The sequence below is a fragment of the Acomys russatus genome, chromosome 23 (genome assembly GCF_903995435.1).
Source record: "Acomys russatus chromosome 23, mAcoRus1.1, whole genome shotgun sequence".
Lineage (NCBI taxonomy): Eukaryota > Metazoa > Chordata > Mammalia > Rodentia > Muridae > Acomys > Acomys russatus.
This window is the reverse complement of record NC_067159.1, coordinates 46,908,764-46,924,309: the sequence shown is the minus strand read 5'-3', so window position 1 is coordinate 46,924,309 and position 15,546 is coordinate 46,908,764. Positions and strand designations below refer to the sequence as shown.

Here is a 15,546-nt window from a genome sequence, read left to right as displayed (position 1 = left end):
TACAATGACTAAGAGAAGAAACAATGTTTCCATGGTAACCTTAAAAAATACTTTTCCTCCTGAAAGTATTTGAGCCAACTGGAATAAAAAGAAGTGAAAGTAAGCATGAAAGTCAATTTCAAAGGGTAGTGAAGAATGGGTGGTGCCATCACTAAATTTCTGTCCAAATGACAGACAAAGCTGCGGACTGGAAAGCTGGTCTGTTCAGAGCCAACTACACTAGCCAAGGCTTATCCACACACCCGATTTGGAACCAGGTAAAGAAACCTAGAACCTCGGTCTTTAGTTTTAAAACCAAACCCTATGGCTCTTGAAATTTTCCATAAAAAGAAAGATAAGCCAAAATGATATTTCAAACTAAGCAGTCTATATGCAAGCATGAGCCTTTTTCCTTTAAAAATTTTTAAGGTTTATATCTATTATGTGTGTGAGTGTTTTGCTTGCATGTATGCATCTGCACCACTCTGCAGATGTCAGAAAGAGTCACGTGATCTCTGACACTGGAACTCTGGAGGCTTGTGAGCTGTTGAGAGACACTACATTTTTTTTTTTAAACACACAGTAATGGTACAATACAGCATTGTGAAAATCAGTTTATTCAAGGGAAAATGCATCACAATTCCTTGCTTGACAAAGGCAAATCCCCACCACAGTGGAGATGGCTCATGAAATAGATGGCCACTCCAAGTTTAGAGCCATCCATCGTGTGCACAGTCCAGGGGAAGGTCAGCTGAGCAGACACCCAGGTGTCCTGCTGCATGCCAACGGTTGTGCTAACGGACTCTGCAGGCCATGCTGAAGAAGCAAGCTCACAGTACAACCAGCTGGGGTCTGAGTTCTTCTAGCCATCTTTCTGTTAGCATCTGAGTGTGAGCCTTACATGGCTTACCAGTTCTCCAGCTTCAAGTCTTAATTTGGTATTGAAGCCAAATTGGCTGACCTTGAATTTAAAACAAATCCCTCTCCCTCTCTCTCTCTCTCTCTCTCTCTCTCTCTCTCTCTCGCAAAAAGCACACTCTAAAATTCCATCGTAACATTATGATGTCACAAATTAGCAGACTACTGGTGAATTTCAATGCCACACTTCTGGCACATTAATTGACAGGAGGGGCCTATTCTCCACCCTTCATGTTTATTAAAAGTAATTTCGGAATGTCACTTTAGGTCAGCAGTTCCTGGGCACCCCTCCTTCTGGGTCGCTGGTTCAGTAAGACAGTCTTCTAGTGAACCGCTGCTGACTTTGGGGTGTCTCTGTACTACCAGAGGATGAGGTCTGGACTTGATTGACATTAGCAAAGGGTTTTAGTCAATGAGAATCAAGTGGTCATCGCTTCCTCTCCTGTAACAGAAAAGGGGATGAGGAAAACAGAGGACAGTGACTTAACAATTTTTGTTTGGGTAGCTTTGGGTCTTTGTTGTTCTTTTAGACAGGGCCTCACGTAGCTCAGGCTAGCCTCAAACTCTGTAGCTGAGGATGACCTGGAATGCCTGGTCCTTCTGCTTCCCCTCCCAGAATACATGCATCACCATCCTGACATTTACAACTTTTTTTTTTTTACTTTATTATTCATATAGTGGTGTTAGGGATCAAACTGAGGGCATTGTCCAGGGTAGGCAACTGTTCTATCACTGAGCTACACCCCACACGGACTCCCCAAAATCTTTACAAGCAGACTAGACTACTCAATATTCCAGACACACATGACTCATGTGAGCAAAGTGTGAAAGACGAAGAAAACTGGGGAAGGGAAAATGTACGTATGTTGAGGTTTGGATAGAGGCTTCTGGAAACAACCTGTGAGCAGCCATCATCTCTTAGCACTGTTCCCTAGCAGAGCTTTATCAATGGCTGCAAGGGCCAGGCCCATCCCTTATACTAGAGAACATCCGAGAACTCATATCACCCAGCCAAGCTTTTCTCAAGAGCCATACCACGGAAGGCTGGGAAGAGGAACCTGAGGCTACCAGGCTTACCCTGCCAGCATCAAGTGGCTCAGGAGGGCCATGGAGGTATGCGTCTGGGGATGCCTTTGAGAGTATTTTTAGGGATGTTTAACTGAGAAGGGAAGAGTACCCTGAATGCAAGCAGCCCTGTCCTGGAGTGAAGGGAACGGGGAAAGGGGGGCAAACCGAGCACTAGCATTCATCCATTCATCTCTTCCTGCTTCTTGGCTGTGTGTGCAGGGTGACCAGCTGCCACATGCTCCAGCCACTGGGGTTTACTTGCTCAAACCCTGACCTGAAAAAAAAGCCATTCTTTCCCTAAGTTGTTTTCAACCAGGTATTACGTCACAATGGCAAGAAAAGCCACTAATAATAATAATAGCTACATGATAGCGAGGCAACTCCAAGAGACCTGCCTTCTCCTTCCTACTTGTGGGGGGGGGTGTTGAGACAGGGTTTCTCTGTGTAGCCTTGGCTGTCCTGGACTTGCTTTGTAGACCAGGCTGGCCTCAAACTCACAATGATCCACCTGCTTCTGCCTCCCTGAGTGCTGGGATTAAAGGCATGCATCACCATGCCCGGCACCGCCTTCCTATCTCTTCGGAGGTCGTTGCCAATTAAGAAAATTAATTTTCTTTTATCCTGGCATCCACGGCAATAAGTTGATGCTCTGAGAGGATTAGATTCAATTTTGAAGACCCCTCAGAAGACCTCACGTTTACCAGATGTTCTTTGGATACGCTCAGCCATCTTGTTGCAAACCTCAAGATGCGGTGTGAACTGACTGACAAACACATCTCCGGAGCTTAAGTAGCTATGATCTCTAGTCCTCCTTTAGGAATTTGGTTTATGGAATTCTCCTCAAAAAACATGGGCAAGGAATACCTTGAAATTGTCTACCTCTGACCCAGGTGACAATGCAGATGTGTACATTGCGAAAGCCACCCCCACCTGACCTCCATCCTGGTCCCCACGCAACTGTGTAGAACTCTCTGCTCACTGGGAATCGGACCATTTCTCTCAGAGTCTCAGAATCTGGCAAAGCCTGGCTGAGCAATGAAGAGCTACAGATGCGTGCTTGTAACCAAGAACGCTGTGGTGGTTTGAAGGAGAATGAGTCCTACAGGGTCATATATTTGACTACTTAGTCCTCAGTTGGTGGAACTCTTTGGGAAGGATTAGGGGGTGTGGCCTTGTTGGAGGCATTTCCCTCGGAGTGGGCTCTGAGGTGTCAAAAGCCCATGCCCCTTCCAGTTAGCTGTCTCTGCCTTTTGCTTGTGGAGCTGGATGTAAGGGCTCAGCTATGCCTCCAGTGCCAGGTTCCCCGCTGTGACAGTCATGGCTCCTCCCTCTTAAACTGTAAATCCCAATAGACTCTTTTCCTCTTTTTGTTGCCTTGGTCTTGGTGTTTTGTCACAGCAATAGAAAAGTAAGTAGGACAGACACCAACAGCTTTCTCTCTCCATCAGGTCCCCAGTCTAGTCAAGGAGCTGATTTGTCCCACATCCTGTGGAGGAGACAATGCCTTTGACGTTCCTGGAGCTCCGCCTCCAAAACATGCACTCTGACCTCTTCCTTTGGCCAGCCTCCTGCTCTGGTCACAGTTCATCTCCTCCTGAGACTCTCATAGATCCCTAGGAGTTTCAAGCACGTCCTGAAGCTTTCTACACAAACCTTGTTGTGTAGAGCATTGCTTTACAAGAAACAATTTATTTCTCAAACAAATCTTTGTGGGAGGAAAAGAAAAAAGAAAAAAACTAACCATTTCTCACCACGAGCTGATTTCAGAGTGTGATGTTAACTTGGGAATGACTTTTTTCCCCCACTACAGACACAATACTGACCTCCTCAGACAGCAGATGCAGGACAGCAAGGCGGATGGCTGCTTCTGGTACCCATCTTTGCTGCTGTGTTCCTTCAGGAATTTCTGCAGATCCGTTTCAGGAAAGCCATTCTGTTGGTATTTCTTTTGACAAGCACACAATGTTGTTACTTTTTTCTGGAGCACAGGAAGTTAGTCCTTTTGTCAACAAACCAAACCCACCCTTGTGCAAGAAAACTCCCACAGTGCTAGCTGAAGTCCAAGAAGTGCTATGAACAAGGAAGTATCAGTCTGTCAGACACAGAACAGCTAAGTCAGGGAGGCCATGGGAACTGAGAACAATGGGAGGGAAAACTCCAGAAAATAAGCCAGGAGAGAAGGGAGAAGAGGAGTGTTGAAAGGAAGAATGAAAGAAATAGTCAAAACCAGAAAGCTGGAGTGGTTTTTGTTGGTGGTGGTGTTTGTTTGTTTTAGATTTTTGAGACAGGGTTTCTCTGTGTAGCTCTGCCTGTCCTAGACTTGCTTTGCAGATCATGTTGGCCCCAAACTCATAGCCATCCACCTGCCCCTGCCTCCCTGAGTGCTGGGATTAAAGGCATGCACCACTGAGCCTGGCTAGAAAGCTGGAATGTTAATTGTGAGACCAGCAGATAATTTCCTGTCCACTTAGAATCTAGGGACCTAACCCATAGTCTCTGCTTACACAAAACTTGGCCAGAAAGTGGGAGTTGGGGTAAACTTTCCCCAACAGACAGAAAGCCCCTAGCATCCAGGCATGTTTAGTAAGTCCATCCATCTCAGCGCTGACACTTGCCCCACATAAGGACACTCACGCCAACCTCTGCCCATGTCAAAGACATGACTTTTCATGGAAAGAGCCTACAGGACTGTCCCAGCACACTCTGCAACGAGGCTCAGCTATGAACTACACCCTGACTTGAATCCCACACTGACCACTGAGCAGCTTTCTTCAGAATTAGTATGGGAAGGGCTGAGCAGAAGACAGCACTCAAAGACACCAACATGGCACTTGTGTGGCTCAGGAGCTGGTCCTGAAGTAGTTTTCCTAACACAACCATCTGCCATGGAGGTACCAGCTCCCAGGACAGTGAGGTGCACATTAACCACACAGGCCCCATCTGAGGGGCATGGGGTGAACCCTGGCTTAGGAAAGCCGGAACCATCCTTTTCTTTACTTTAATGAAGCATGCACCAGCAATGTATAAAGTATGTCACCATCAGCTATCAGGGTGACAACCACTGCTATTTACACTGAAGAGTGCCAGGTAGCCATTCAGGCATGAGCATCTATCGGTGCCCACGAACAGCAGTCTGGTGGTTGAAGTCATCATAATCAGCCTTTATAGCTTTCTCTCTTTTTCCCAACCCAAGCCAGAGTAGCAAGTTAAATGTGTCAAGTACTGTGTTGGCCAGTTTATGCCAACTTGACACAAGCTGGAGTCATCTGCAAAGAGGGAACCTCAACTGAGAAAATGCCTCCATAAGACCTGTCCTTAGCGCGTTTTCTTAATTAGTGATTGATAGAGGAAGGCCCAGGCTTCCTCTGGGTGGAGCAATCCCTAGGCTGGTGGTCCTGGGCTCTGTAAGAAAGCAGGCTGAGCAAGCCATGATGAGCAAGCCAGTAGGCAGCATCCCTCCATGGCCTCTGCATCAGCTCCTGCCTCCTGGTTCCTGCCCTGCTTGAGTTCCTGTCCTGACATCCTTTGATGGTGAACAGTGATGTGGATACAGAAGCTGAATAAACCTTTTCCTCTACAAATTGGTTTTGCTTATGGTTCAACACAGGAATAGAAACCCCAAGAGAAGCACATATTTTAAAATTAGTCATCAGAACAAAAAAAAGGTTTATTTTGTAAAGTCTTAAAAAGGTGACCAAGGTTCTGTTTTGATAAGATTACAGCCTTTCCTCACGCACCAACTCACGCGCCAACCCGTACAAAGTTTATGATGCTCTTTGTCAGCAAATACTGATCATGACTTACCTTAATGGTGTGATAGGAGTCGGTGATGAGTGCAATGAAAAGGCTGAGGACCATGTAGATGAATAAACTAATAAAGGAATACAAGTAGATGCGGCTGAACAGCCACACCAGGAGGCTTTTCTGCTGGATCTGAGCGAAGGTGGCAAACATATCATCGCCGTTGACCAGAGAAAACAAGCATTCAGCAACGATGCTCAGGTTTTCAAACTGCAAGGGAAGACGCATAGGAACTCATGAGCCTGACAACCCTAGGAAGCAGGGAGCTTATTTTCTTCAAGCTGTTCTTGTCATTAATAAAACTGTAGAGTCTATATACTACAGCCTGCAGTATGTGGAAAGGGTCGAGACTCCACACAATAAAAGAGTTTTCTTAAATTGCTATACCATAGCCTCCCCAGCCATGTAATAAACACTTTCCAAGAAACTTCCTACCCCAAAATTAGACAGGCCACAGCTAAGACAGATGGCAAGGCCTGTGGCAGAGCTGAGGTGGGCCATACAAGGTCAGTGACACTCCAAGCCGGCTCTCAGTGAGGGGAGGAAAAGGTCCTACTCGGTGTGTGCTGAGACACACAGCAACAGCTGCCGAGGGACATTTGTGCTGAACTGCACAGGGCCTCGCTGAGACTTGGGCACACGTCAGGCTCATTCCAGCTCACAAGCAGACATGAGTGAGGGACATCACAGCATGGGAGCAGTGTGATGTGACCCATGCTTTTTTAAAAACTAAAAGCAAGTGGGAGCTCTCCTACCAAGGGCAGAGGCCAGTCAGCATGGCATTAGGAGTCCTAACCATTACAAGAGACTCTGGAGAAATCAGATCCAGAATCACCTACGATTCTGTCACACCCTTGGCGGGACTCTGAGGAGTTTCTAGTTAACTTAGGTGAGAAGATCCACCCTGTACATAGGATGTGACACTTCGGGCTCTGATCCAAGGCTGACTGAAAGGGAGCACGTGAGCCGAACAGCACATCCATCTCTCTCTGCTTCCTGACTAACTGTATATGTCACGTGACCAGCCACCTCATGGTCTTACCTCCATGACTCCCCCACCGTCGGGGAATGTGCCCTCAATCCAAAGCGAACCATTCATTTCATTCCTTTTCTTACCTATTCTAGTTGCTCATAGTTACTCAGTCTGTCGTGGTGGATTTTCCTCCTGGCCCTAAACTCCAGGAATAAAGACTCATGTGGCTCAAAATATAATTACAAATACCTGGGCCATATAGTTAGGCTCTTTTCTGACTAGCTCATACCTTAAAATAACTCACTTATACTAATCTACATCTTGCGACCCGGCTGGTTACTTCTGCTCAGGTAACACGTTGCCCATCCTCCTCACATATTGCCAACAACTCTTCCCCATCTGGTTCTATCCCAGAATCCTTTCTGCCTGCCGGATGTCCCACCTCCCATTTCCTGACTCAGCTACAGGCCATTAGCTTTTTATTGACAGGTGATGCTTTGATACAGACACAAGACTTAAGACTTCTACACTAGTCTTAAGCTGTCCAGTTTTAGACACAGCACATCTGAGGTACCAGGTGGGAACTCTGACGTTAGAGTGCTCGGCTTGCTCTCAAGAATGGCAAGCCCCCAAGACTGTCCAGTTGCTTTTCTTGTCACTGTGAATAAATACCTGGCAAGGAGGAAGGATTTATCTCACCCGTGGTTTGGGGGTGATACACGAGTTGTCACAGCAGGAAGACAGGGCAGTGGGAGTGAACAGCAGCTGATGCCCGCATCTCAGAGGGACAAGACACAGAGTCACAGTGGTACCCTGGCTCTCTGCCTTTTCCCTTTGTTGTTCATCCTGGACTCTGAGCGCATGTGATGGTGCCGCTCACTTTCAGGATGAGTCTCCCTCCTCCATTAGAACTTTCTGGAAATGCCCACATGTTGATGCCTAGAGGTGAGACTCTGTGGAGCTTCTCAATCTAAGCAGGTCAACTGTCTTTCACCTGCAGACTTGCTGACGCATTCCAGGCACCAGGGTGGGCTCTGGAAACATGAAGAGGAACAAGCCACACAGTCTCTGCCTTCTAGGAATTCAATCCTGACAGAACTCTGTGCACAGAGAGAGTTAATAAACAGCCAGTAGGCAGGTCCATTAAAAGTCCTGGTAGTCCAAAGAAATCACAGAAAAAAACAAAACATTTGTGTCACAAATGATGTTCAGGAGCAAGCCCATCAACCTTCCTTGTCTGAATGCTGATATAACCCACAATCACTTATGTCGGTGTGATTTAAAGTGCGCTCTGAGAGCAGGTAGGGAGAATCTCTTGCAATATTTAGGTAAAGTGTTTTAGCTGGCTCATGATTATTGTGAATAATCGAAGTGTCTGGGCAAGACCAGAAGCCCTTGAAGTTTTTGCGATTTTGCCCATGGCCTCGGCAAAGTGCAGTGATTTTTCAATGCCTTGTTCTTCTTATTTGTAAAACTGGGAGAATGCAAAACTATTATTCATGCATCATAGTTAAAAAATTTAAAAAAAAAAGTCCCCTGGAGACAGGAAATGTAAAAGCCACATTAGAGAGGTGCTTAATAATGCAAAATGTGGCTTGGAAGATGACCCTCTGTCTTCAGCGCTCTGCCCAAGCGGCTTCAGGAGCATGCTGCCAAAGTCCATCAGTGCCGGAAATGAATGTTGAAGTGACACTTTCTGTTCCTTGAGCTGAATCACTGAAATCAGATGTGTAACAGGGAGACAGGAAGCTAAAGAGTCCAGGACTTTGGCTCCTAATCAGCTGCCTCAAATAAGAACTTTTCTGACACCTTCCCTTTCAAGTTTGTTGTTTGCTTGTTTGTTTTAATAATGGTTTTCACATGCAAGGTTGCTGTGATTCTAACAGTACTAATGAATCTCGGTAGTGATACTCAGCCACCCTAAGATTTTGCTAATCCTGAAGGGCCTCTGATTCAACAGCTACTGGTATAACCTGGGCACTGTAACAGATCAGTTTGAGGGTGGTGCTGATGGAGACAGTACAATTTTCCAACTCCCAATTTAAAGCCATACAATATGGGGCAGAAAAGGACCAATTCCAGAACCCGTGTGACACTCCTTCATCCCAACTGACCTGTGCACTTACTGACCAAACTCAACTCTGCATCCTCCCAGTCTATCAGCCTGGCTAAAGATGGGAGCAAGATGCCATCTGTGAGCAGCATGTCATTAGAGTACCCCACATCATTCCTTCCTAGGGTGATAGAGGAAAGCTGAAACTGAGGAAGACATGTCCAAAAGTGTAGCCACCCACCACATGTGACTGTTGAACACATGACATGTGGGCTGTGAAATGTAGATGTTTGGGCCTGGGTATGTCGCCAAGTTGGCAGAGTGCTCACCTAGAAGGCCAGCATCCATGCATTCAAATCATAGTCTTGCATAAACAGGGCACGGTGATACATGCCTGTAATCCAAGGACTCGGGAGGTAGGGCGGGAAGGCAAGACTATTAGACTATTTTGAAGTGTGCGTGATGACTGCATTTGTGATTCACGTTTTGTGCCCTTTGGACCATGTTAGCCCTGGGGCACCCCAGCTTCACCTCCATTCTTTGGAAGGACAAAGATGCACATAGGGGACTTAAGTCAGGCTCACAGAGCAAGTGGCCAGTTATTTTCGGCAGGAGATCTTGACACACGTCACAAGAACACAATTGATGAGGGGCCATTCATCTCACAGCTGAGCCACAGTAGCACTCTGCTTCTCAGATCAAGCTCAATGCTCTTTTATAATTGTGTGCATTAGACAATACCAAGAAAAGCATCGTGGCCTATTGGTCAAAGAGTGATTACCAAGGATGACAGGTGTGACACTGTGATTTGCTGCCTGGGTAACCGCAGAAAATGGCTTGGTATATTAAGGTTCTTATTCTCCATAAAGGATGCTATCATCTCACGGGGAAGAGAGGAAGAGGTATGGTAGCTTGGACCTCAAAATGACCCCAAAGGCCCATGTGTTAAATGCTTGGTCTCCAAAATGGGCACCTTTAAGATGGCGTGCCCTGAGGGAGGGTGTGCTTTGAGGGGTTATTAGAATCCCAACCCTTTTCTTTTTTGGCTGCCGCGCAGCAAACGGGCCTCCTCCATCATGTCCTGCCAAGATGCACTGTCTGATCACATGCCTTAAGGCAGTGGGTCTAAGTGACCCTGGACTGAAGCCATGCACTAAAATAAGCCCTTTTCCTTAAAAAACTGATCTGCAGGGCATTTTGTCACATTGATAGAAGGCTAGTGGGAGGGGTAACAGAGCAAGGGGCTAAAGAACTTGGACACCAGCCCTAACAAAAAGTGAAGAATAGCAGCCATTCAGGAAAGTTCAAACAGTATTAACCGAGATCATTCCAGAATAATGATTAGGGACAGAAGAACGGCAAGGAACAAGTGACAAAGGACATAGGACCACTTGTCCAGCTGTCTTCGGACCAATGGATTGATGAAAGCTGGGTTAGGCTCAGTATTTATTCCACATGGTACAACAGTGCCCTCTAGTGACCAAGAGGTGAAGCTGCTCCAGGAACAGTAGACAAGCAAGAGAAAGAAAACTGCAAATTGTCCTGGATTTGGTAAGACAGTGAGCTCTCCTTGTTACAGCTATCATATCAAAGAAAAATCTTTACCCATGAGTCACCTTCAAAGAAGCGACACGAAGCAGGGAAAATCAGTAGGATAATCAAGATTTGCTGTTGAGCTTGAGGCTGTCCCTTTGTTCATTGTACTTTTTTCCAGTATGAAAAATCGAGACTCCTTTGGACACATTAAATTTGACAGAGAAGGAGTCTAGGTGTTCCACTCTGGGATTTAACTAGAAAGGACAGCGCAGAGGGTCTAAGCTGTCTGCACCACTCACTCTGTGAACAGCTTACAAACTACATATTGTGGTTAATGTCAAGGTCAGAACTTAGGTTGAGCTGTTAAATCCTTCGTGTTCTCCATCTAATGCCTCCTTGCTGGGCACCTGAGGAGCGGGAGGGGTTGTGTGTGACACAAGGGGGACCCTGGTATGTTCCACACGGCACAACTCCACAAACAACAGACGGCAAGTGCTGTTTATTTTCTACTGTTCCGATGGCCCCGGAGACCAGGGAGGAAATGCTGGAAGAGGCAACGACTCCTTTTAGTGTTTGGCTTGGAGTACAGCCTTGTCCATTTCTCCTCGTGATTTTCTAGCAATTGATTACATCATCATCTGGAGGCAAAGTCTCTGTCCGTTTCTAAGGCAGCCCAGAGTTCACTAGTCCAGGCTGGCCTTGAACTCACTTGTCCTTCCCTCGGGGCTCTTGGGATTATAGGATGCCTGACCATAAGCCTGACAGTCCTGGGCTTACGATGCTGACTGGAGGCAAGTAATGGTTAGAAACTCGGATAATATGCAGCCTGACACTTGATCAAGACCACCCTAAAAGTATGTGCTCATTTCCAGAGAAACGAAGTACTTGTTCCTGGCAGGGGTGCTACCCCTCTCTATTCTCACCCAGAGTGGATGTAAACTCTAACACTTCACACTAGAGAGAGTCTGTCACAGTTTCTTACTTTCCTTTTTGGTTTGCTAACTGTGGCTATAAATGCAAACATTGTTCACTGGTAATCAGCTTGTTGAACACATCAGATGCGCAGCCAGGCCCAGACTGCTGTGAGGGGTGTGTTTTCCTATCTCCTACAGCCCTTCTCTCAAACCCCTCAAGTTACTTCAATATCCTGAAAAGGAGATGCAAAGAGATGGGAAAAAAAGTTCTCTGGATGCTGTTCCCTGAAGAAGAGTGGAGGAGGTAAGTGGTGGAGATGCAAGGTCGAGGCCCCCACACTCCCTCAGTGCAGAAGGAAGTGGTGCTACACACCTTCTCGTGGTACGGCCCCAACACAATCCAGCCACAGAACGTGTACCCCAGGTAGATCATGCCAGCACAAGCGCAGAACCGGAGGACTTTGGGCAGTGAGGCCTGCATGGTTAAAATGAGCACCTGAAAAACAAAGGAGTGGATGGCTTGGAGGGGGAAAAGTAGCCGGTAGAACCCGAAGGAGAAACAAGTGCCAGCCGCAACAACTGAGAACTTACGTTGTATGTCTGAAAGTAACCCAAATATCTGATGACGCCAACCCAGACGAGGAGTGTTGACGTCCCAAGCAAAATGCTGCACAGATCATAGTTTGTGAGGTTCTAAGGAAGAAAACAAACAAACAAACAAACAAACAAACAAACACAGCTGAGCAAAATGCCCTAGTCCCTTTGGCATGTTACCTCCCTTTAATGGATGAGAAGAACTGGCTGTCCCCTACCAATATCTGTCACCTCATCACTTGAGAGGCTGAAACTGGAGAATCACCATGAGTTCCCAAGGCCAGCCTGGATTACAGAGTGAGTTCTAGGCCAGGCTAGACTACATAATAAGTTCTAGGCTAGCCTGGACTACAGAGTAAGTTCTGGGCCAGCCTGGACTACATAGTAAGTTCTGGGCCAGCCTGGACTACAGAGTAAGTTCTAGTCAAGTCTGGATTATATAGTCAGTTCTAGGCCAGACTAGAGAGTGAGACCTTGTCTCAAAACAAAAGCAATGAAGAAGAAGAAGGAGAATGATTAGGAGGAGGGAGAGGAGGAGGGAGAGGAGTGAGGAGGGAGGAGGGAGAGGAGGAGGGAGCAGGGAGAGGAGGAGGGAGGAGGGAAAGTAGGGAGGGGGAGAGGAGAGTAAAGCAGAGGGAGGAAGAGAAGAAAGAAGAAGGGAAGGAGTGAGGGGGAGGAGAAGGAGGGAAGAAACTGGAGGAAAGCTTCGAATGTTTTGCATTTTTATTTTCATTTAGTATTTTAATTATGATCTTATTTCTTTCCAAATAACGTTTTGAAATAGGACTTGCTTTGCCACTGACTGGGGCATGAAAGAGCATGGTGTTTATCAAGTATCAAGCAATACAGTCCAGCCACTTTTGGAAGCGAACTTCAATTTGCTGACATAGTTCCTGCTCTCAAGAGAGTCTAGGCTTCCTTGACGAGAACAAACAAAAAACACAATTGAATACAATGTGCTAAGTTCAGTGAGAGATACAGTGGCCACCTGGCCGCCCATGGCCATGTCCCAGAGCTAAGCTGGATCCACACAGGCTGGGGAGAAGTCTACAGGCTGTGGACAGAACCTAACACACTCCCAAGGCTGAGATCTGGTGTGTGGAACGGCAGTATGAGAGCTGAATGGGGGGGGGGGGGCACGACTCTAAAGGTCACACTGGCAGGGGGGTGTCACTTCATCCTAAGTAACAGCAAGATGGATACTTCCAGGAAGACTGCCTAGCCACTGTTTGGCTGGATCTGTGGATATGAAACTAAAGACAGAAACACAAATGAGATGAGAAGGCTGCTGAGGCAGTTCAAGCCAGAGAGGAAGTCAGTCTGAGGGAAGCTAAACTTAGCTGGAATGGATATGGGGGGACGGGGGTGTGTGTGTGTGAGGGGGCAGAGGGGGAGTGGGGGGTAGTGGGGGGGACAGTGTAGACCTGATGAGGGCAGCTTTGAAGGACTGACCTGATCTAGGAGTGAGGAGAGAACGGTTGAGCGGAGTCAGAGTCCAGCTATGTGAGCAAACTGACACACGCAACCAGCCAGACCCTGTAGACACTCAAGAACTGCAGATCCCTCAGCCCTCGAGACCCACAGCATCTGGGATCCCCCACCACACACTACACACACACACACACACACACACACACACACACACACACACACCTACCACTGGCTCTTGAGGTGTGTTCAGAAGTGACTGCTCTGTGTGCCAGATGCTCCCTTTGCAACTTACACAAGCAAACAGACAGATACACTTAAAAATAAATAAATACAAAGCCTGAGCTATCAGTGCTTGGAGGAAGGCCATAGGCTGCCATTCCACAGTGACTCTTCCTGAGGAATGATGAGAGGCAGCCTTAGGCCATGGGTGGGAGAAAAGAAAAAAAAAAGTGAGAGCCACTCTAGTCCCTAGAAGGAGTCTGTGTCCCACAGTGCCTCTTGTCAACCAAGAGAATATGGGAGCCTAAATGATGGTCACTTACCTTGGCTTTGATTTCCATCTTCAGTATGGATCCCATGATTGTCATGAGGTCGCTGACTGTGACCAGGACGTACCAGCCGTTGATGAACACCCACTGGTCGGCATCACAGGCATGCCGCTTGTACTTCTCCAGGAAGAAGTTGAGAAATCTCTAGCGCAAACATTTAAAAAAGCATTTCTTACAAGTCGCTCTGCCCTCTGGGGGCAGAAAACAAGAACGAACCGGTTTCTGCGATGGCAGATCTACCTCACCAGGAGACGCAGTGCCACATGCTAGGTCACACCCGCGTCTCCAGTACAAGCAAGCACTTAAGCAGCTGCTAAGTAACCCAAACACCAAGTGCATGTATTGTCCTTCTAACAGTGCTAACTCAGAGTATGTTCCAAATACTGAGTGTTATGTCATCACTCGAGCTGACCGACGGCAACCCTTTGAACCAGGATTCTCCTGTGGCCCAGACGTAGGCAATGTGTTCCCAGGACTGTACCTGCACTTGGCAGAGAGAGACCCTAACCACTGATCCAGAATATCCAGGGGGTTAGAAGGCAGATATGAAGTAGGAAATTCACGAAGTGAAAGTCGGGGGGACTACAGAGATGTCTCAACATTAAATAGCACCGGCTGCTCTCCAGGGGACCCCGGGTTCAATTCCCAGCACCCACATGGCGGCTCATAATTGTCTGTGGCTCCAGTTCCAGAAGATCTGATGCCTTCTCCTGGCCTCTGAGGGCATAGGATGCCTATAATGCACAGGCATACACGTGTGCAAAATACTCATGCACATAAAATAGAAATAAATAAATCTCAAAAAATTATATAAAAACCAAAGTAGAAGTTGAGATCAAGGAAAATAGAACGGGCTACTTCCTGCTCTGAAGATGATGCTTCAGGGTCTTCCTGTTTCTCCTGACCCTAGTGGGAACCTGGACTCTCACCTCAAGCCAGAACTACACACATAGTAAGCTCAAGTACATGCTTCTGAGAAAACAGACTTAAAGAGGTTAAAAAGGCACAATGAAACTATTTAAGAAATTGAATCAAAGTATTTCATGTCTCATTATAAGCCATTTACCATGCCTCCTTGTCAAAGTGAACTCTGACTTGAAGACAAAAGATGGAGCCCACAAATGCTCTTAAGATCATGCCTGAAGTTAATGCTTTATTCTGGAAACTTGTAAACACTTGAGAGCACACCACAAATACCTGTGCTTGTTAACTCGATTTTAAACAAAATCGTTCTCTCACCTCCTGAAATAACTAAAACCTTTTCCTACTTTTTAAAATGTTGATGTGTTTATGTGTGCATGTATGTTCACATGCACATGTAGTTGTGTGCACATGTGTGTGGAGTCCAGGTATAGAAGCCAGGTGTCTCCTGCAGCCACTCTCTACCTTATTTTTCTCTCTGAACTTGGAGTTCACCAATTGTGCCGGACTGACTGGCCAGTGAACCGCAAAGACTCTCTTGTTTCCACTTTCCCAGAGCTGGGATTACAGTCATATGTTTTTTTGTTTTTGTTTTTGTTTTTAATGTGGGGGCTGGGAATCAAACTCAGATCCTCATGTTAGCATTTAACCAACTGGCCCATCACACTAGGCTCTGTGGCCTTGTCTTATTCCCTGTACCTCAGGATGGCGAAGGGAAGTAGTTGAGGAAGGGCACCATAGCCCAGTGTCAATAGTTTGCACAAACACAGGCTACAGGCTGAGGGCAGAGGGAGAAAGGGAAGAGCCAGC

The 15,546-nt window shown here is 46.7% G+C and overlaps 1 protein-coding gene across 1 annotated transcript in view; it reads right to left on the bottom strand.

Moving 5' to 3' along the window:
• Positions 1 to 1,158: 1,158 nt before the first annotated feature.
• Positions 1,159 to 15,546, bottom strand: part of Mcoln2 (mucolipin TRP cation channel 2) — a 42,642-nt gene continuing 28,254 nt past the window's right edge. Inside the window, exons 9-14 of the mRNA XM_051165547.1 lie at positions 13,810 to 13,959; positions 11,834 to 11,935; positions 11,616 to 11,738; positions 5,770 to 5,976; positions 3,789 to 3,910; positions 1,159 to 1,339 (exon numbers count right to left, since the gene is read on the bottom strand). Of these exons, the coding sequence (XP_051021504.1) occupies positions 1,303 to 1,339; positions 3,789 to 3,910; positions 5,770 to 5,976; positions 11,616 to 11,738; positions 11,834 to 11,935; positions 13,810 to 13,959 (741 nt within the window). The 3' untranslated portion in view covers positions 1,159 to 1,302. The remainder of the gene's footprint in view (positions 1,340 to 3,788; positions 3,911 to 5,769; positions 5,977 to 11,615; positions 11,739 to 11,833; positions 11,936 to 13,809; positions 13,960 to 15,546) is intronic.